This window comes from Syngnathus acus, chromosome 8 (assembly GCF_901709675.1).
Source record: "Syngnathus acus chromosome 8, fSynAcu1.2, whole genome shotgun sequence".
Lineage (NCBI taxonomy): Eukaryota > Metazoa > Chordata > Actinopteri > Syngnathiformes > Syngnathidae > Syngnathus > Syngnathus acus.
The window spans coordinates 2,280,289-2,301,536 of NC_051093.1; the positions used below are offsets into that span (position 1 = coordinate 2,280,289).

Here is a 21,248-nt window from a genome sequence, read left to right on the forward strand (position 1 = left end):
AGTGAGGCTGAGTGTTCCATTCAAAGTGAGTTCAATGGTGAAGTTGGTTGTCCCACAGCTGCATTTAACTTGACCACGCGCGATTGGCCAGCAGCGGTGATGGAAATGTCGATCGTCGCACACGGTTGGAATCAAAGTGATATCTCACATTGTGGAGGAGGTGGAGGACGAGCAGGAGGCGGTGGCCAGCGTCGTCTGGAGGTCAAGGTTGCCGTCGAGAGTCTTTGATGGCCATCAAGGGCGGCCCCCATCTTGCCCCACATGCACGCACACATCCATCCATCCATTCATGCATCCATCCATCCTCATCTTCTTCTTGTCCTTTTAGTGTAGTTGCTCAATGATCTTTCCCGGTCGTCTTTGCACGACCGCTGGAAGGACGCTTGTTTTCCTGCGGGGAATGTGCGGGGGGACGTTGAGAGATGAGTTATTGATTCGACAGCAGGACGACGACGTGGAATGGCATTCAAGACATTTCATTAGGCACACTTGCGCACAAAAAAACAACATGCCAGGACAAAAAACTGACATGAGCCGGGGAGACTGCATCCCTTATAATCTTAAATAAAAACTGTTTTCAGAATAATCCGTCTTGAAAATGTATGTTATGTATGGATATAGTTTCAAATTAAGGTTTTAATCTCCATCTAGGATTTCAAACTAGGGTTAGTCTTTCAAATTAAGCTTACTGCTTGAAACTGGAGTCAAAAACGAGGGTTAGTGTTTCAAATTAGGGTTAGCGCTTCAAACTGGTGTCAAAAACTAGGCATAGATAGATAGATAGATAGATAGATAGATAGATAGACAGATAGATAGATAGATAGATAGATAGATAGATAGATAGATAGATAGATAGATAGATAGATAGATAGATAGATAGATAGATAGATAGATAGATAGATAGATAGATAGATAGATAGATAGATAGATAGATAGATAGATAGATAGATAGATAGATAGATATACAATGATTAGTTCAACTAATTTAGTATTAAGTATTCCGAAGTATGTATATACTATTACTTGGCACATGTGTAATCCTTAGACACCAGAAAAAATATGTTGCTCAATAGGTCTGTTCAATAGGCAAGATGTTTTGAAAGTGAATTGTGTGTTTCTGAAGCATGCATGAAAAGTGTTATTCTGAAGCATGGAGAATGGAAAATGAAGAAATGAAGAAAAGAACTTTGGCATGGAACATGATGATCGTTGGACAAGAGAGTTCACCATGACCAAGGAGATGAAGAAATGAGACTTTCAACGAATTGCAAAAATTCAAGAGCTGCAAAAGATTGGACGACATGTAGCAGGCCATCTGTGTGTGTGTTGTTTTATGGGGCGCGGTTCTTACATGTCTTGGGGGAGAACGCCCGGCGCCGTACAGCATTTTTCCTGAACGCAGACTTAAGATAATCGGCTGAAATTGAACTAACCTGGTGTGAGTTTGACTTATCTGAATATTTTTGTCATTAGAAGAAAATGAACGCGTTGAAGAGGTTAGACACAGGTGATGGTTGATATGAGGCGGATGGCAATTGGGGTGCCCTTGCCTCCCAGGGGGAAAATTCTGTTTTCCAGCAGCATTCATACTGCAGGGTGGATATATAAAAGATATACAGATGACAAGAGCACTAACTTAATAACTGAGAAAAGAACAAAAAGAAAGAGAAAGAAGGAAATGAAGGGAAAAAGAGAGAATAGAGAGAACACTGCTGTGAGGCTGCCACTCACGATGGCGCTATCAGAAGAAAAAATGGGGTTAGTGTTTCAAACTAGGGTTAGAGTTAGCAGCAAGGTTCACGGGGGGGTGCCTTGATGAGTGAAGTGGTATTAGTATTGTTCACACAGCCCAGACTACCCCCCATCCCAGCCCTTGCATCTCCTGCAGCAATTGCTCACTGCAGTGTTGCCGTGGTGACGCAGAAATGCGGGAACATTTCCGTCCTTCAGAGACGACAGGCCACGGATGGAAGGAGTGGGATCGAGGGAAGAAAGGATGGAAGGCTGCAACGCCGAGAAAATCTTCTGAGAGGTTGATTAACAGGCTCCTATGGATTGACCTGCTGCGTTGCCATGGTGACCATCTCACTTGTTTACTCCCATTTACTGCCCACCCCCCATTCACCATCCTGCCAACCTGCCGCAAAGATCCGCCGCCGCCACTCGCTTGCTCTCTCTCTCTCGCATTCATTTTATTGGCAGGCAGCATTTCCATGGAAACATCCGGAAACCATAGCAACCATTTGAATCAAGCCAAAGGCTCTCGCACAAGTGCCACACTCCACTTGATGCCTCGCTCGCCGTCTCCACCCTCGTTGGTGGAGGCCGCCGACACGTGACGACATCATCAAGTTGCTGCAGCACCGACGGAACGTTGCGGACGCATGGGTGCACTCAAATGAAAAAAAATACAATTACACTAGAAAGAGGGAAGGAGAGAAATATTTGAAGAACATCAACACACGCTACATACATGCAAGGTGGACGAAACGTGCGTGTGTGTGTGTGTGCGTGTGTGTGTGTGCGTGTGAGTGTGTGTGAGAAGCTCAGGTGGTAACATGCTGTTCTTCTCCTGAAGCCCCACATGGTGCGTGTATACACACACACTTTGATGTGTCAATCATCCCAAGAACATGACTCCCGCTGGCTTTCAGGTGAACGGGAAAAAAACAAACACAAACCCATTTGCGGCGTTGTGCTGCACTGCAAGTCTGCTGTCAACAACATTTTGTTTGCTGTTTGTCATTTCAGCGTCACACAAATGGCCGACATACATACAATGTACTTGAGCAAATTTAGTGTAATTTTTTTTCTTTTTCATATAAATAACACAATTCATGTAAATAATGCTGATATTTCATCTTGAAAAGTTTGAGTTTTAAAAATAAAAACTTGGTAATTAAATTTCAATACATTTGTTAGTTTGAAAGGTGCAATGTAAGAAATATTTGTTCAAAAATAAATAATTTGAATTGAAAATGTACTAAATTTGAGATAAAAAAAATTTTGAATAATATTTAGAAGTAAAATCATGTTCATTTTAAGATGAACGCAATGCAGTTGACATCTCAAATGATCGAAAATTTCAGTTTATTGTTGTTTTGTTTTTGTTTTTGCTAGCGATGATTCAACATGGTCTGGCTGTTTTGGTTGGCGTGGTCACGTCTGCGAGGGTTTCGCCGTCCTCCCTCTTGGCTGCGTCGTGTTTGTTTTGCGGCCGCACGAATTAGCGCTAATTGGTTTGCTTAGCAGTGACGCGGGAAAGCGCGGCAAAGAGAGAGAACCCGAGCCAGCGAGCCGAAGAACGGGAGAGAGCTAATTAGGCCGCTGTTGTCGGGGTGCCTTAATGAGCCTCTCGTGTTCCGTGCTAATGAGACCCTGAAACCTGCTGCTTGCACCAATGGGTCAACACTCAACAAACGTGTGTGTGTGTGTGTGTGCGTGTGTGTGAGTGTGTCGGTGAGAGAGAGAGAGAGCGAGAGAGAGAGAGAGAGAGAGAAAGAAAGAACGAAAGAACAAAAGAAAGAACGAAAGACAGAGAGAGAGAGAGAGAGAGAGAGAACAACTCCAGTGCTCCCTTGACTTCAAAATCAGAGCATGGAGGATCAATGTTGCATATTTAAGCAAACTACATACAAAAGTCCAGTAGCTTAATGCTAGCACACAGTGCAAAAGGGCATAGACGGGCTAAGGAAACTAGCATCAATGTTTTGGTGTCGCAGCCCTTTAAGCAAGCGGTATTTGAACATAATCAGTGACTTGCTGTCATCCAATCCTGGCTGAATCGTGATCGCATCACTGGCGGGAAGCGCCGGCGGCTTCGGAAATGACGACAGACTCAGTGAAGACGGCATCAGATGTACTTGAAGGACTTTATACGCACGCAAAGATGTGACACTAACGGTTGACAGCACATGAAATTATATTTACTCATCTGGTCATCCAATCGGGTCCGTTCTCATTTCTTTATTTCTTCTTTCTCCTTGACCACTGCGGGAGAAAACCAATGACCGTGATGATGACGTCATCGCAAAGGTACAACTAACACTCAAGATATCATTAGCATCATTACTAAAACGGTGACAACACATTTGAAGGCAATACCCCATAAGGTTGAGTCTAAGTCTAAATAAATGACTGATCAAATTCTCAAAAGTAGATGACGGGCACTTGGAGTCCTACGTACCTCGGACCTCCAGCTTGCACTCCACCTCGTCCTCGCCAAGCGCGTTGACGGCCTTGCAAGTGTAGCGCCCGCCGTCGTACAGGCCGGGCTTGCGGATGTTCAGTGTCAGCACGCCTTGGTTGTTCTGCATCAGGAACTTGGGGTCCTCACCGATGATCATCTTGTTCTTCATCCAGATGATCTTGGGCTAGGGTGGGAAGAGAAGCGAGTCTCCCTCGCGACTAGAGCGGATGCTAACGTGCGGCGCGAACGGGGCGCGCGCGATCACACCTTTGGGTGGCCACGGACGGCGCAGCTGATGGCCGCACTGTAGCCCGCCACCAGAGTCCGGTCCACCAGGGGCGCCGTGAATTTGGGGGAAGCGCTCTGGTCCCTCTCTTTGAAGGGCGGAGGCTTGTACTCCAAACCTGGAGGAAGTCAAATACTTCATTTGTGTTGCCTTTTTATTTGGAGCCTTTTTCAACGTGGCCTTGGACGTACCCGTCTTGCAGATGAGTGCCGTGTTGCTGCTGACGCCGGGCTGCTCGCTCAGGCCACAGACGTTTTCACTGAAGACTCGGAAGGAGTACTCATTGCCCATGACCAGGTCAGACACGGTGCAGTTAGGCCGCCGGTTGTGCTCGTACACGGTGAACCAATCCTGAACCAGATCAGTCGAGGGTTGAGCTTCGCGTTAGGTTGCTGTTAGTTAGGTAAGGCTGAAAAATACAAACACAAAACATTGAAGCCAGTCCAAGATGGCGGGCGCGGCCCACCTTGGTCTTCATGTCGGCCTTCTGAATGGTGTAGCCGATGATCTCGGCGTTGCCGTCATCTTTGGGCGGCTTCCACTCCAGCGAAGCGTTGAAGCCCCAAATGTCAATGACGCGTACCTCCAAGGGGGGGCCCGGCTTTTCTACATCGAGAAACACATCACAGCCATGTACTTTCTGGAAGACGGGTTCATCCTCTCATTAGCTCAACCTTCTCAAGCATCAAGTATGAACTTAATCCCGCTCGACACACAAATAATCCCGTGGCGTAATCCCGCTGACCTGTGAAGAGATGAGCGATGAGCCGGCGCTCAGGATTAGCACGCAGCTTTGATGACTTTGGCAAGTCGCGAATGAGGACTCGCGATGGCGCCTTTGAAGAGATTTGCGTACGCCCGCAACGTTTCAAAAGCGGCGACTCACCCACCACCTGGATGCAGATGTCGGCGCGGTCCTCCATGTTCTCGATCTGCACGGCCAGTGTGTACGTGCCCGAGTGGAGCCTCTCAGCCGAGCGGATGAAGAGGATGGAGTCCACCTCGCTGGAGCGCGTACCCACGCTTCGGTCCTCCAGGACGTTGCCGTCTTTGAGCCAGGTGGCCACTGGGCGAGGTTTACCCTGCAAACATACAAGACCCCAAAGAATTGACAAAATCCTACACTTTTGTTTTGCATTCCTGCAATGTCCACATTTCCAAGCCCAAAAGCATCACCTGGGCTGAAACCTGAAGGGTCCTGAGTGCATTTAGCACATTCACACACAAAAAAAACCCGGGAATGAAATATTAAAATGGGCAAGTCAGCGGTTCTAAATGCGCCAGTCGTTCCTTCGCCGCCACTTGACCTACTTTGTGCCGATGCACTGATTTATTTTTTTAGGGATATTTTTGGCTATTTGAGTCTACAGCTAACATCGTTTTGGGGTGTCAACTACAAAACAGGAGATTACTAGAAAAGACCACATTTTTTATTTATTTACGTATTTATTTATTTATTTATTTATTTAATGCTTATTTATATATTTTTATTTGCGATTTGCAACACTAACCTGGAAGGGGATGACCAAGTTGACCTTCTCTCCGACCACCTTTACCAGTCGGGTTCTAAGGTGGCGCGGCAAGCGGATCTTAGGATGTTCTGTAGAAAAGAGAGAACTGATTTCCATCTGACTTGAGTGCACCAGCTGGCCGGTTTCTGGTCTGACCCATGATCTCTCTGATAGTGACAGCCTGGGAGAGCGTGGCGGGGGGGCTGCGCCCGGCGATGTTGATGGCCACCACCCTGAACAGCATCTTCTCACCCACCGGCAGATCTTTCACCCGGTACTGGTTCTTCTGCACCGGTTCCTTGTTGGCCTCCACCCACTCGTCACCTGAAGGCGATCGAGAGGCTGCTTCGTGCCTTTTTCAACTTGAGGAACTCATCATGACCATTAATTATTATCGAAGTGCATTCCCTCACTTTATTAGGACAGTTTTCATTTTTTATTCCCCTCAGTAAAGCTTCATGTTGAGAATTACGGCCTCATTTAGCATTAAATGGCTGCCTTGTGCTTTTTTTTTTTCCTTTCAGGGTCAGCAATGGCCAGCTTGCATGCAACTTACTTCCTTCTTTGCAGTACTCGATGATGTAACCGTCAATGCCGCCCGGTCCCACTTTCTCAGGAGGAAGCCACCGGAGAGCGCAGGTGGAGTCAGTCACATCCTCCACTGAGAGGCGAGTGGGCTCGCTGGTGGGGGCTGGTGGGAGACGAGAGACGCTTCAATACCTCGTGGAGACACGTTAGGGATGAGTTGTCTCTGCAGTGTGATCGTGACACGAAGGAACGACGGAATGGAATGTGTGCGCACCGATGGGCATGAAGGGCTTGGAGTTGAAGCTGGGCTGCGAGATGCCAATACCGTTGACGGCAAAGACCCTCATCTCGTAAAGCACACCCTCGATCATCTTCTTGGCCTCGTACGTGGTGGACTCGTACACGTCAAAGTTGAGTTTGGTCCACCTGGAGGAGCCGATCTTCTTCTTCTCCATCAGGTAACCTAGAGACAAGACAGTGTTGGAAGTGAAGATGAAGATTTTTTTTTAGGGGGGGCGCAGGTCACCTTTAATGGGCACTCCGCCATCAAAGGCGGGAGGGTCCCAGATGATGTTGGCGCAGTTCTCGCCCACCGATGTGCATTTCACGTTCTCAGGAGGGTTGGGCACGTCTGACGTGCACGCGAAGAAGGGACAGAACGCGGGTTCATGTGAAAAAGCAAATCCCAAAGCTAGCCAAATGCTAATCAGTGTAACGACATAGGAAACAGGCTACGCCCAACTGACCCACGACCTTGACGAAGAGCTCGGCCTTGTCCTCTCCGGCGGGGTTGGTGACGGTGAGCGAGTAGAATCCTTCGTCTTCCTTCTCCGCCCCCTGGATGACGAAGCTGCTCAGGGTCTTCCTGGTCTCCACGCGGACCCTCCCTTCCGCCTCGCTCACCGTCTATGGCACCGTCCGGAAAACAGCCGGTGAGTCATGTGAAAGTGGACGACACTCATTGCCTCCTCGCTCACCTTGTCGCCTTTCATCCAGCACACGATTGGAGGCGGATCGCCCGAGATCTCCACGTCAAAGCGAAGTTTGTTCCCGGCCACCACCGTGATGGTGTTCTTGCTCCCCGTCCCGCTGGTGTCCAAGTGGATCTTGGGCGGGTCTGTCACGTGACATGAAGTACTGCTGCAGTATCTACCGAATACTACTCGAATAATCCTGCTTGATTACTGATTGCTTGGTTTAGGACGCAATTCCATCCAGACAATGTATCAAGGAATGAGAACCCAGTCGTAATTATTTGATACGTAACTGTTTCATAATTCTGTAATTGTACCTTTCCGCATACTACTATAAACATAAAAGTACAAATCAAGTTAAGAACATCAATTTCATTATTACTGATTAACAGATGCGTAAATAATATAACAACCGGATGCTCAAGGAATAAGAGCTTGGGACTCACCTTGCCTGGGAACATAGTCAATCTTGATTTCTGCAAGAAAAGAACGGATGAGTCAGCGCAAATTTGTCCCAAATAACAAGATGCTAATTTCGCGGCTCACCCAGGAAGTTGAGCTTGGCCGACAGGGAGAGTGCGTAGCCATCGGGCACGAAGGTATAATCTCCCACGTCGGAGGGCTTCACGTCGTTGATCGTCAGCTTGTGTGTCCTGGAGACATGGCGGGGTTGCCATGGAGACCACAGTCACTGCTCCAGCGGCAATTAAGCGACAGAGAGGAGTCGTTCTTGCGCTTCTTTTCCCCGGCAACAAAATTGTCCCAAATGGCTTTCACCTTGTGTGACCGCTGTCGCCTTGCCGTGTTTGTGATGGAGGGATTACGCAGAGAAGTCGGCAACCCTCGGGGGGGTGCATGTGTGCTTATCTGTGTGTTAAGAGGCTGTACTTTTGCAAATTGTTGCCTATTCCAAAAAAATGGGTCAAATGAATCATGTGGTCTTGATTGCATGATGTTTGCGTCAATGATCGGCATGGCCACCAGACTGACATTGTCCCAAATGCACTTAGTTCGGATTATTCCCGGTGTGACGCTACCTTCCGATGTGAGTCATCTTGATGCGCTCGCTGGGCTGCACCTCCACGCCGTCCTTGAACCACTTGCCCGTCACATGCTCGTCGGACACCTCGCACTTGAACACGGCTTGCTCACTGGCCTTCACCGTCAGGTCGGCGATGCTCTGCAGGACTTGCAGTTCTTTATCTGTACATGAGAAAAATTTGCCGTTAGCTAAGCTGTTTGCAGCCGCTTCCGAGCCAAATAGCAGATTTTTTTTTGTTTCCTCTCAAACTTTGGTCCACATTCTTGGCATTTTTGAAGCAACGTTGAAGGAACACTCCAGAGATTTGACAGTGTAGCGAGGAAGCGGAAGCCGCGACCCCGTCATCAGTTTCGGACGTGTAGAGCAAATTAGCCTGACGGATAGCGTCACGATAGACACGCTCGCAGAAAAATCGAGCAATATTAATTACGGCACAAGCTAATTGATGAGTTTCCACGCTTGTCCGAATGGAAAACATCAACACGTAGCGATGGCTAAGCTAATTGAAATACCTGTCAGCACCCCGCCAACACTGACGACCAATTAGTTTGCGTCTCGGCCCCCTGTCGGCTTTCACATTGGTTTCACGGACGATTTGATGCGTTATCTTCGTTTAATGTTGAGTACCGCCACACACTGTCAGCCTGATTCCCACATTTGGTGGGAGTAAGTCACAATGTGAGAGTTATAAATGAGACCCGAGCCTTAAACTTCAAAGTCCAAGGTGAGTTGAGCAATCGAACTGGACAACTGCAGAAAAAAAAGATAACTATTTATCTTCTGGTGAGCTGCAAATGAAAAATTGTGACTCTGCATCGGGCTTTGAGTCTCTACGTACACGATAGTTTACTCGATCATACAAATAAGGCAAGCAGCCACGCGGGTACCTTCCACTTCTAGCTCAGCCTTGGACTCTCCGCCATTGGTCATGGCAAAATAGGTGCCGATGTCCTCCTTGGTTACATCGTTGATGATCAAAAGGTGCTTCTTGCCATCCTTTTTGAATCTGTATTTGGAAGCTGCGCTCTCTTTGGTCAGCTCCACGCCGTCTTTCATCCTAAAGACCGACGGGCACACGTTCACCTCCGTCGCCATACAAAACGGGAAAAGGTGTCGCTGACCATTTGACGTGTGCCCCTTCCTCTGAGACCTCCACCTCAAACTCCACCTTCTCGCCCACCACCGTGTGGACGTCATCCAGAAGCTTGGTGATGGTCACTGGGGGCTCTAAAAGACAACAGAATCAATTTTAAATTCATGGCCGTTGGTGGATTTAAGAATAAAAAAATAAATAAAACTTCCATGTATTTTTGAATGTCATACTTGAGTTGTTCAGTCCTTAATGAGGCCACCTTCAAACGATGACGCATTCACTCACTCAAAACCATCAATAGGCTTTAGACTCTAAAGTTTAGAGTTTAGTCATAAAAACACAAACTTCTGACAGTGCTTTTTATGTGTACAGAAACTTCTTATAGTGCTTTTTGTGTATATTATATCATTGTGTATTTCATATTGATGACATTTGTATCTTGTATTTATTTAAATTGCATTTAATTCTATTTTATTATACAACTAATTGAAATGAATACATACCATTTATAAAGCATTCGTAACCGCATCATGTTATTTGTAGTTCATATTTATATTGTTTTAATTTGACTAATTGTATTTCGTTTCATTCCATTCCATTTGTATTTGAAATCATATTGTCGATTGTATTTTTTCTTTTACTGGCCTTGAGTTGTTTTCATTGCAGATGAGGAAGTGTTTGAGAAGACAACAGGTGAGTGAGTCAGCTACCTTTGACGAAGACCTCGGTGAAGCATTTGTCTTCGCCCACCACGCACTCGTAGGCGGCGTCGTCCGACAGGTTGCACTTGTTGATGGTAAGCGTGCGCCGGTTGCCCACGCACTCAAAGACGTACCTGAAGCACAAAGAGACGTCACGGGGAATACAGTCGCGCGGTGACGCAAGCTCAACAATTGTTTGGGACTTCCAGCTGCCGAGCAGCAAGTGAAAGGGAAAATAAAATGTGATTCAATTTTGATTGCACGACATCGATCACATATATGCACTCACTTGGCCGAGGGTTTGATCTCCTGCCCATTTTTGAGCCACTTGATGGGAGCGTTGGGGTCGGCCACCTCCACGCTCAGCTGGATCCTGCGGCCCTTGTCCACCGAGTAGGTGGACTCCAGCTTCTTGAGGAAGGCTGCGAGCGCAACGTGGACTTAGGCCGCCGCCCACCTGGCCTCCACCCACCCCTCCTCACCGTCGCTCTTCTTGGGCTCCACCGTCTTCATCTTCTTCAGCCTCTTGAGCATGCCGCGTAGGTCGGTGATGCCGTACTCGAAGGCGATCTTCTCGTAGTCGCAGGGCTTGGCTGCCTTTAGGATCTCCCACACGTCCACCTCCTCGCGGGGGAGCTGCTGCTGCTTCTTCTCCCTGACGGAAGCATCATGACGGGCGGCCACAAAAAAGGGAATCGCTGGCCGTACCTTTTTTTGAGCAGAGCGCTGAAGTCCAGGTCGCCGGCGTCTTCGCCTGCATCGCCCCTGCGCGGGAAGAACATTCATGATGAACTTCTCCGCTCGCTCATCCGTACCGCGCAGCTTTACTATTCGTGCTTAACTTTTTTTTTTTTTTTTACAGCCACCCACTTGCTCCACTTGTTAGGGATTGACTAGCTGATTACGAGTCACCTTCTTGTACGGTTACAAGTGCGTACAGTTGAATGTTTTGTTTCGTTAAACGGTGTTTGTTTTACCGCCGTCAGAGCCCCCCCAACGCCGATATAAATTCTGAGTGTCTCTTGTGCCTGCACGGCTGAGCGCTCCACTCAAGGATAACGTGCGCGCTTGATAGTGGTGGTATAATCCCGGAAGGAGGGCAAACCCTCCCCGGGGAGCGATAATAACCTCGTCAACGGGACGCGGCAGCTCGGCGCTCGGCTGAGCGTGAAAACGTCGGCGTGGCCTCTTACTGTACATGAAGGCCTGTGGGAGCCTCGGATGACCTTCGTGCCAAGATGAGGGCAGAGCGAGTGAGCGGGCGGGCGCTTGACTAAGCTGAGGATGGCAAGCAATTAAAAGTATTTCGTCAACTTATTAGCCACATTACTGGACGCCAGGGTGATATTTTGGGCATTGTGCTTACTAATCCATGAGCCTTTGCTCTTTTTAAGCCTGTGGCAATGTACAGACTGTGGTTGACCCTCGTGCCTGAATCAAGACTCTCATAAAAGCTCCTCAGTTTGTTTTTGTGGGGGCCTTTTCTTTCACTTACTTTGTGACAAGTATTGCAAAATTGGAGCATCTATAAGCTATTATTATTAATACTACGGAGGCTAAAATCGTTAACTATAAAAAGAGTTTCACTTCTTGAATTGATCTTCTTGATTCTTTTAATTTTTACCAAAATTAGCCATTTTTTAAAAATGCACCTATTTTTCTATTTGAGAGTTGTGTCTGGAAAAGACTTCAACGGTGGTCAGAAAGATTCTTTGAGCATCATCACTCACGTTTAACCTTGCAGCCTAAGCAATCTGACTTCCAAGTAACCTTTTGCTTTCCATTTCCTCCTCCTCCTCCTCCTGGCGTTTGCAATACCAGCCCTGTACAAATAATGTCTCCGCGGCGGCTCAATATCGCGCTGTCGCTTTGTATGCTGCGCTGCTCGTCTTCACTGGGGCGCGCTAACGAGGACGGGAAATGATGCTTTCGCGTGAAGATTACTGATACCGGGACGCCTGCTGAAGGTGGACGCTGATTTTGCATTGCGTCACAAACGCAACCAAAGAGTAATTCACAAACACAGTGGTGCCTTGACAAGTCATAGTTAATTAATAGTAAATCAAATATCGCCGTCCGGCTCTTGTTCCCGAGCCCCGAATTTGACACCTGTGCATTAATATAATCATGTGACATGTCTACGATTGCGCGTGTGCCTCAGCAATCCTGCTGGGACGTCGCCTCCCTCATCCGAGAGGACTGAAAGGTTACCCAACATGAGACAGACAGACAGAATGACAGACAGACAGAATGACACCGGACACTCACGATCGCTTAAAGGCCTCCAAAATGTTGTCATCCTGTCGCTCTTCCACAGCTGAAAGCAAAGTAGAATAGCGCTGAGGTTCCTTCATCTTCATGCCAATAAGAGCCGATTATAACGCGATTAAACGACGCACCCTGCACGGAGACTTCAAAGGTGCAGCTGTCACACTTATCCTTGGAGGTCACCTCGCAACGGTAGCCGCCCGCATCGCCGTCCACCACTTTGACAATACGCATCTCGTACGTGTAGATCTGCAATAACAAACAAGTTCCGAGTCAGCACTCTGATCCCGGTCAAAGCCGAGAAGCCTACCTTGGTGTTCCTGTCGTAGGTCTCCTTGAATTGCAGGTGCTTGCCGGCTTTGCTGCCCAGGTCGAGCCACTTGCCCTTAAGCCACTTCATGGTGGGCTTCCTCATCAGGGTGGACGAGTCCACTTTGGCCAAAAACGTCACATCTTGACCTGCTCACACAAACACACACAAGTTGCTTTATGAAAGCTGCCATTCCTTTTCTTTCACTGTTGTGCAAGCAAGGCGAGAGCAGAGGAGCTTGTGTGGTGGTGACCTTTAACGGCGGTGGCGCTCTCCGGCTTGAGCGCAAACAGTCCGGTCAGCTGGGACAGCTGAGGGTCCTCACCCGGGACGACCTCTGCCAGGGTGACACGTGTTACGTCACCATCAACACAAACACACATTGACTTTTGCTTACTTCCTGCACCTATGCATCTTTAAAACTTTTTGGGGTACTTTCAAACCAACAGTGCACTTGACTCTGGTTTGCCCTGCTTTGCAAGCCTTGGGTAAGTTTGTGCTGACACAGTATCAATCCAAGCGCACCAAAACCGCAATCACTCTCTTCTCTCACGAAAAGGAAGGCAGGTGTGTCCACACACACATAAAAAAAAAACAGCATTGTACGTTTCAGGGTACAATGGCTTGTCAGTGATACCCCTCGAAGGTTTTTCCTTTCTACCCTGACACCCAAAGATTAGTCCTATGGGCTACATTCAGTCCGTGGAGAATGTGTCATAAAAACTCAGCGACCTCAAATTTGTGCTACATGCAGTCAATATGATTAATTAAAAGGGTCCTTTGAGGAGGACAAGAGTGAGGGACGACTCAAATCAGAACAAGGTACACCAATGAATCAATCAAGCCATGTCTATTTCCCGATTCCAGTAGATAGACAGATCCTCGGCAAGTCTTACCATCAGGAGGCAACTCTGCATCGTAATGCGTGTTGGTGGGAGAGAGAAAGTATGTCAGTCTGGATAAAAGCATATTTCTGTTTTGGGGTCAGAAGGCAAGCAACACTCGTTCAGAACTACGCAGTTATGGAAAAGGTTTCCAAAAGAATCCCATGTGGAAATGCAGAAAGCTATGCGGCAGTCGCATAGTTTATTTCGAGTCAGTCAAAATCAACTATATGTCCAGCTGCATGGTCATAATAATAAATAAAACAAAATTCACCACTCGGTTTCTACTTGCTTTCTCTGTAATATGAAAGTATGATTTTGTTAGCACCAAATGCTAACTTTATGCTGCTAACGTACCTGAGTTAACATCCATTGCTGATGCTATGAGCTAAAAGGTTCCTTTCTGAATTTTCACACACACACACACACGGTGACAGACACTCATGTTGACTGCCACACAACAAACATAAGCAGACCAACAGCAAGCGGGGGTGTTGGTTGAGGGTGTTTTGTGGTTGGCAGGCACCTTCTTACCATCGCTTGGCTCAGAGTTTGCTGAGTGAGAGGAAACATGGATGCCAGGAAAGCGTGGAGGCAGCAAAGCGGCAGCAGGAGGAAGACATTTGGTGACAAACATAAACACGCTGAAGCAAGCAAGCAAGCTCACCTGAGGTGGACTGGACATCTTCTGATGGACGACAAGCAAAAGTGAAAGCTGCATCACATTTTGTCTGCCCCTTTTTGATACGAGCGTCACAATATCAATAAAAAGAAGCAAGACGCTTTGCTCAAATTTTCCCAACAGGTAAACAGGTAACGACCTTTAACGACCTTGATCCTATTCGTTCAGCATGTAACACATAAACACATTCACACGCCATTTCATCACAAGTGACTCAAGTTTTACTATGATCCAAAGTCAAACAATTCTCATGCGGAACACATTTGCAAGGAAAATACACACACACAAAAATCACACAAAATGAAACACAGTAATGTGTCACAAATGCAAATGATATATAAAAAAAATGAACATTTATGGAGTGTGTGTGTGTGCGTGTGTGTTTTCCTAATGGTGCAGGCCAAGCAGATGAATGTTTCATGCGTCCTTCAGCTACCTTTGTGCAAGTTTGCAGTCCCGGCCTTTGATCACTTTGGTACTGAACTTAAAAAGATCTGGAGGGGAATTTTGGTTTAAAGGAAAGTATTTCTGGAACTATTTGTTTCATTTCCCTTCTCACCCTTTCGCCACCTAAATGTTTTATTCCTGGCATCTGACAGTAGCAGTTGGGTGCACGTGAGAGATGCTGGAGGTAGAAGGAAGGCTCCTCAAAGATCTTTGGAGATGTTTGCCTCTCCGGGCAGGAAGCAGCTAATCGCTAACGAGCCCCGCGAGAGTCACAAACACCTTTTGTGTGCTCACCTTGTCGGATTAAGCCGTGCTTGTGTTCGCCAGGCAAAGTCTGATGGAGGATGAGTGTGTGTGTGTGTGTGTGTGTGTGTGTGTGTGTGTGTGTGTGTGTGTGTGTGTGTGTGTGTGTGTGCGTGTGCGTGCGTGCGTGTGTGTGTGTGTGTGCGTGTGTGTGTCAAGCCAGATGAATTAGTGCATAAGCAGCTGCGACGATGAGGAAGAATGGTGACTTAGATGAGTGCTCACAACCAGATTTGTCTCTTCAAAGACTCACTCGGTGCGTGCACGTGCAAATGATTGCCGGGATTTTGCAAGAGCGTATGCACACATCAGGTTGGACGCTCACATTCTCACCTTTGGTGTCTGAAACAGAAACACAGAAAAGAACATTTCAGAATTGAATGAAAAAACGTTTATTGTGACGCAATGACCATGATTCTCTCTTCACTTACCAGCAGGGGGCGCTGCTGCAGCTTGATCACCGTCACCGGCTACAATTTTACAACAGAGAAGAGTTTAAAACAAGTCCTTACATTATTGGCTTGATGCAAACAATGTAAAACAAACATGAACCATGAAATGTGACCCTAAGCAATTATTGAATTAAAGCAATAATTAAACCCTGAAGAACACAAAATGGAGGCTCGGGGACTTTGACGAAAGATATTTGCAAGCATACAAAACATCAAAAGGAATCCAGTGGCTAAAATGAGGATTAGAACTTGTTTAGTTCAACACCCAAACCACGCTACCAATTTCACGGCTTTCGAATGGCTGTCCATTGTAGTGACGGATGCACAAAGTGCACACACAAAAAAACACTTCTGGATCTCACCATGGTGGAACAACTAAGACAGGCATGAGAAGAAAAAAAAACGTCCCGCTTGGCCACCTCCCCGGAATGTTAGTCCCTAATCTCTGCTGACATTTGGCGTCTCATCCAAGTCCAACATTTGATCATGCATGTGCAGTATGTCACGAAACTGCAGCCAGAGAAACACACACCTGTTTCCTGTGTGCACGTACATGATGTCACCTGAGCCGTCCAAATCTCCGCTAACCAGAAGCAGTCGGCGGTGGCCGAGCTCCAGAGCATTTGGTGCTATCGCATGGCCTCCGCCTGCACTCCTAAAGCAGCCTGGTGGCCTTTTGTGTTCATTACTGAGCCGAAACAAAAGTTTAAAGACAATTCGTCAGAAGCTCGGCAATTTCTAAAAGTTTAATGAGTGAAAATTGGAAAATTCAGTGCCCAAATTAAGTTTCGCTAAGCAACATGAAATTTGGTAGGCATGTTTATGATGAACACAAACGCATAAAAGTCTCAGAAAGCCATGTCCAAAAATAACACTCTAATTTTGCCATTTCATTTTAAAGCGGACTTTTTGGGGTTTTGGTGGCTGCCTCAAAAGTCGTCCCGAAACTAGTTTCACCTCAAAACACGCCATTCGATAGCTATGTCTTTGGAGAGAGACTTTATCTCCACTAAACATCGTCTTCTCTCCTTCCATACGCTCATTGTTGTGGCCTGGCAGATGGACACTTCCATTTTGGCGCAGGCTCACTTCCTGTCATTGCGGTATAGCGTTACCACATTCCGAGCCGTCATCTCGTTCCCGTGAGTATGCGGCGGCCACTTGATGGATGGAGGGGCAGATGTAGAATCATAAGACGGACAAAAAGAGATGACAAGAAAACTGATGGATGGAGAGTCCTCAAAAGTTCCTCAGGGATTGGAGACAATCCAAAGGAGCTTTTTGGTTTCCAGCATTCATTTGTTTTAGAGGAACTCCAATTATCAGTTTACAGTCTGGCCGTATAATATAATCTTCACTTCACAACCTTTTTATCCCACAAGCCTTACAACCACGTCCCCTTGATTCTCTCATAAATCCTCACAGGAAGCCGTCCCAGCTGAAATCCAAACAAGCCATAATTCCTGTGGTTGCAGCCAAACATCCCGTCCTTGGCGCTCCAAAATGGATCGCATACCTGACCGAGACGGAATGTCGAACTTAGCGAGCGCTTCCAAGACCGTTAGCGCCTGCTAGCTTGGCAGGAACAACATTTGTGGCAAGACAAACAACAACTTTGGAGCTTTACAGAATCGGCAGTTGTGATTGGCAAACTCCTCGCAGGATCTTTAGCTCTCGGTGGGAAGTTGCTGCTCATTACTGAATTCAACTTTCATCTTCCGATCCAATTGTCACATTTCAGAGTTCACAGAAAAAAATGTCTCAATTGATTAGTCTGACTTCCTTTTCTCATTCCTTCTCTTATAAAACAACATTATATAATCAGGAATGACTTTAAAAACTTTTTGGGCCTCAGGGAACAAAATTTGAAAAGTAGGTCATTCTTTTTGTTCCATGCTGGTCAACATTGCCTAAAAATCTTGAAGTTTTCTTGAAATGAAAGCAGTCTTGCTTGAATCTGCTACGGTTTTTATCAACAGCGACTGCTGACAGGACAGGTGTCCTCATCCGTGACTCGGAGTCCCAGGATCTCTTTGGTGACCATTCGCACTGATGGGGAGAATGTCAAGCTAACTCGTGTAACAAGCGACGTGATAATAATGGCGCTCACCCTCCCGTCACCAAATGATGGCCACCATCCAAGCTCCCTTAATGCCAATGAAACCAGCCGTCATCCGCAGATTTAAAAATAGATCCTTCTCAAAGCAAATCATGTTTTTTTTACCACCCTATCAGACCAGGAATAAAAAGCACCATGGTGCGACAAGCGAAGTACAAGACACGCTTCCGAAGTGATTGCGTGGCTAAATGAGGTTGGTTTGGAATTTTAGCCACTTAAAAGCAGAGGCCGCCTTAAATCTCAGCGGACACGCAGCTCTGCAAGCAGACGCTAAAAATAGACTCCAATTAGCCTACTGCGCTAACATCCTTCATTTGACAACAACTGTATTATTGTCGTAGTCGTTCGCAGCTGTGTACATTTGGAACAGTTGCATTTTTGGTGCAGAGTACATCTACAGTGCATTATGACTTTTGGGTGGATACTCTGATGAGGGATGTAATTTCTAAATTTAAAACTTCAAAGTAAAACATTCTATATCGCTGATTCACACCAAAACAGCAGACGTCGTGTGTCATTCTGGGCGGGGCATCTTGAGACATTTTTTGCGGGTCTCCCTCATGATGCATAAAAACTGGTTCTGGGGGCCATATTTTGAAAACATTACAGCGATTGTGACAGAGTCCTCAAATTGTCATCTTTTTGGTTTGGGCGGGGTCACTGCAACTAAAGGCCTTCGTCTCGCACCCCCGCAAGCATCAACAGGCCCCCATACTGGGCAAGTGACTCCATCCTCGAGGCCCTTGGCACCTGTCGCGAGGCAGGATGATGATGGCCTGCCTGACGGGAGAGGTGACGCCATTGAACAAGCACAGCCTCCAGCCATCTCCTCACACCACCCTCAACTATTCTGGTGGCTGTTTATTGGGCTTCCAGAGGTGCTAAGAAATACTTTCAAGGAGGTATTTTAACACATTTAAATGTGCTCAAATGACTCACAGGTAGGTCTGGACTGCATCCATGCAATAAATGGGATTTGTTTGAGTTACTGTAGCTCAGAGGACTGCTCGGTGGAATGAACAGCCAAATTACATAAGACTGGGGGAGAGCACCTGCCTTGGCAGAGGCCTCCCCATCCATCCTCTCTCCTCCTGCACTGGGGTCTCGGGTTTCGAGCTGTGATTTACCCGCCAGCTGACAAAAGGCAGCGACAGCGCATATTTTAGTCTCCATGACAGCGACAACATACGTTACAGCCCCCGCGGCATGATGTCACGACACGCCAGGTTATTCTTGAAAGCGACACCTTGCGCTTTATGACCGCAAAGACGAACAAACTCGACAGATTTAATTTACTGCAACACGACACGTCTGGGATTTGCCATTGGGAGTGGGACAAGTCAAAACATTTGGTACGACAGCATAAGCCAACCACAAGCAAAGGAGTAATGCGTCAACTATGACAAAATAGAGACGAATACGCCACTGTATTGGACTAATAAATGTAGATTATGATATTGGGTGGGAAAAAAAAACACTAAAATAGCAGACGACAAACACGGGGAAATAATAAAAATATAGAATAGATTTTAAAAAAATACAATATTAAAATGGAGGGCAAGAATACAGGCAAAAAATAACACTATTTGAAACATAATATAAAAAAGACAAAATTCTAAAATTAAAAAATAATTTTAACAAATAATAAATAATTCTTAATTCAAGAAATGCTAAACACCTTTGATGTTTGGTCTCCAAAACTCAAAAGTTCAACCACGGGTGAGAGCAGTCATCATCTGCTTTCATTCAAATGCATTTAACGTCAACTTTTCAAAGCCATCGGAATCCCTGTTTTAACGTATCGAATACAACATACAATTTCAATCCTCTCTCAAGCTGAGCGCTTCTCGGTAGGCCTGTCGGGAGTCGAGTGGTGGAAGGTGATTGACAGGCTACGTTAGCGGTTAGCTGTTCCTTTGTGTCGACATGCCGGCAGCTTTGGTGCGACATCTTACCAGGCTCCTGGAGCTCAGGCATGTCTGTCACAGTCACTTCCAAAGCGTCTTCGTCGTCTCGGGGATCTGCCTTCGCTTCCTGCTCCATCCCTTTTTATCACCTCACCTCGCCGCCTCCTCCTTCCTCCTCCTCCTGCTAACGCTGCCAGTCATCTCATCTTCTTGGAGTGACAGAGCGCTTGTCACCTAAAACCTTGGCAGCAGCACGGAGATCAGGGCCGCCGGGAGACGCCGAGCGCCCCCGAGGAACTCCTCATTCCTGGTGTTAACGACCGCCGCGCTAATCAATCAACGGGCTGACGGAGCCCTCGGGGCCTCACGTGCATTTCCGTGGTCTAAAATGAAAAGAGGAAAATGCAGAAAAGGAGATCACAGACCTGTGCTCAGACAATGACATTTGTCCGAGCTGTCAGCGGTAAAGAGATCCATAAGGTCAAGGATCTCATGTGTTCTTTAGGAGGTGCCCTGTACAGTCCCCGCGCCTGCGGATACTTTTACAGCTGATGTAAATATAAGCTCAGCAGACACAATATTGGTCACACCCAACGCAGAAGCAATCTGATCGCACAACTGACCCGTAAAGGGCCGCTTCATACCAAAATAGCGGACTACTTATGAATTTTGAAGCATGGCTTCTTGAGACTTTTTTGTGGGTCAACATTTCGTAGACATGTCTACCAAATTTCAAGTTGCTGAGTGAAATTACCTCCAGGGGCTGAATTTTCTAAATATCTTTGAATATCTTTGCATCACCTTATGAAATGGCCCTAAAATGTCCACTTTAAACCATGTCTCTTTTCGGATATTCAGACATTTCACACAGCCTTCTACAGTCTCCTTTTTCACAACACGTTATTTGAACATGTGACAAAGTGAGAGGATTTATATAAAATCTACATTTACATTCAGACTAAGAATAGCACAGCTGTTCAAGGTGTTAAAGAGAGGGATAACAGCTCATCGGTGACCAGATACTTCGTCTCAAGTTCTGAATAACTGAGTCAGCTACTTATATATAATCTCTTTCCTTATTAGACTCTTTATTGCACTTTAAGACATGACATCATCCTGCTTCCCAGCTGTTTTACACCCAATAAAGTGGTTTTAGAGCTCTATAGCAACAAGATTTGCTTATGGGATGAACATAAATACATGTATTTCATCTATTTATTTTTAATTTTCTTCTGTGATATTAAATCTGTTTCTTTTACCAATACTTTACATTTATTTCGGTGCCATTTTGGAAAATATAGGAACAAAGTGTTGTTTACATTGTTTTTAGTCATTTGGCGCCCTCTGTCATCCAATAAGGAGAGGTACAGCATGTAATATGATCACGAAAGAGTTAAGCGTGTACATGAATTAAAGACTTTAAAACTATTTACTATTATGTCGGTTATTTGATGAATGAAAATACAAACACATACGTAGTCGTTGATTAGGGAGAGTTATTATAATAGCATACCGGAAGCGCTCAACGTTGTGCTGCTTTCTGTTTTTCCCA

At 46.3% G+C, this 21,248-nt stretch overlaps 1 protein-coding gene across 1 annotated transcript; it reads right to left on the reverse strand.

Annotated features, from left to right (window-relative positions):
* Positions 1–3,858: 3,858 nt before the first annotated feature.
* On the reverse strand, positions 3,859–20,157 carry mybpc2a (myosin binding protein Ca). Its single transcript, XM_037257024.1, has 31 exons — positions 19,745–20,157; positions 15,650–15,688; positions 15,552–15,560; positions 14,454–14,474; positions 13,799–13,813; positions 13,156–13,239; positions 12,903–13,051; positions 12,724–12,841; positions 12,593–12,641; positions 11,033–11,089; positions 10,807–10,979; positions 10,614–10,746; positions 10,334–10,458; positions 9,652–9,757; positions 9,418–9,587; positions 8,526–8,691; positions 8,035–8,141; positions 7,935–7,964; positions 7,492–7,631; positions 7,261–7,420; positions 7,041–7,145; positions 6,789–6,977; positions 6,543–6,677; positions 6,143–6,310; positions 5,987–6,075; positions 5,362–5,557; positions 4,942–5,081; positions 4,667–4,826; positions 4,457–4,593; positions 4,187–4,373; positions 3,859–3,990 (listed from the first exon to the last, which is right to left on the reverse strand). The coding sequence occupies exons 1-31, from the start codon at positions 19,830–19,832 to the stop codon at positions 3,959–3,961; spliced, it is 3,477 nt and encodes a 1,158-aa protein (XP_037112919.1). The 5' UTR covers positions 19,833–20,157; the 3' UTR covers positions 3,859–3,958.
* Between the last annotated feature and the right edge of the window lie 1,091 nt (positions 20,158–21,248).

Bases quoted from the DNA above. Each gene is read 5' to 3' on its own strand.
- mybpc2a (XM_037257024.1), bottom strand. From the start codon at position 19,832: ATGGAGCAGGAAGCGAAGGCAGATCCCCGAGACGACGAAGACGCTTTG. The intron at 10,747-10,806 runs GTGAGGAGGGGT...TTGCGCTCGCAG, and splicing joins GGAGCCCAAGAAGAGCGACG to CCTTCCTCAAGAAGCTGGAG. The intron at 7,632-7,934 runs GTGAGTCCCAAG...GTCACGTGACAG, and splicing joins TGACTATGTTCCCAGGCAAG to ACCCGCCCAAGATCCACTTG.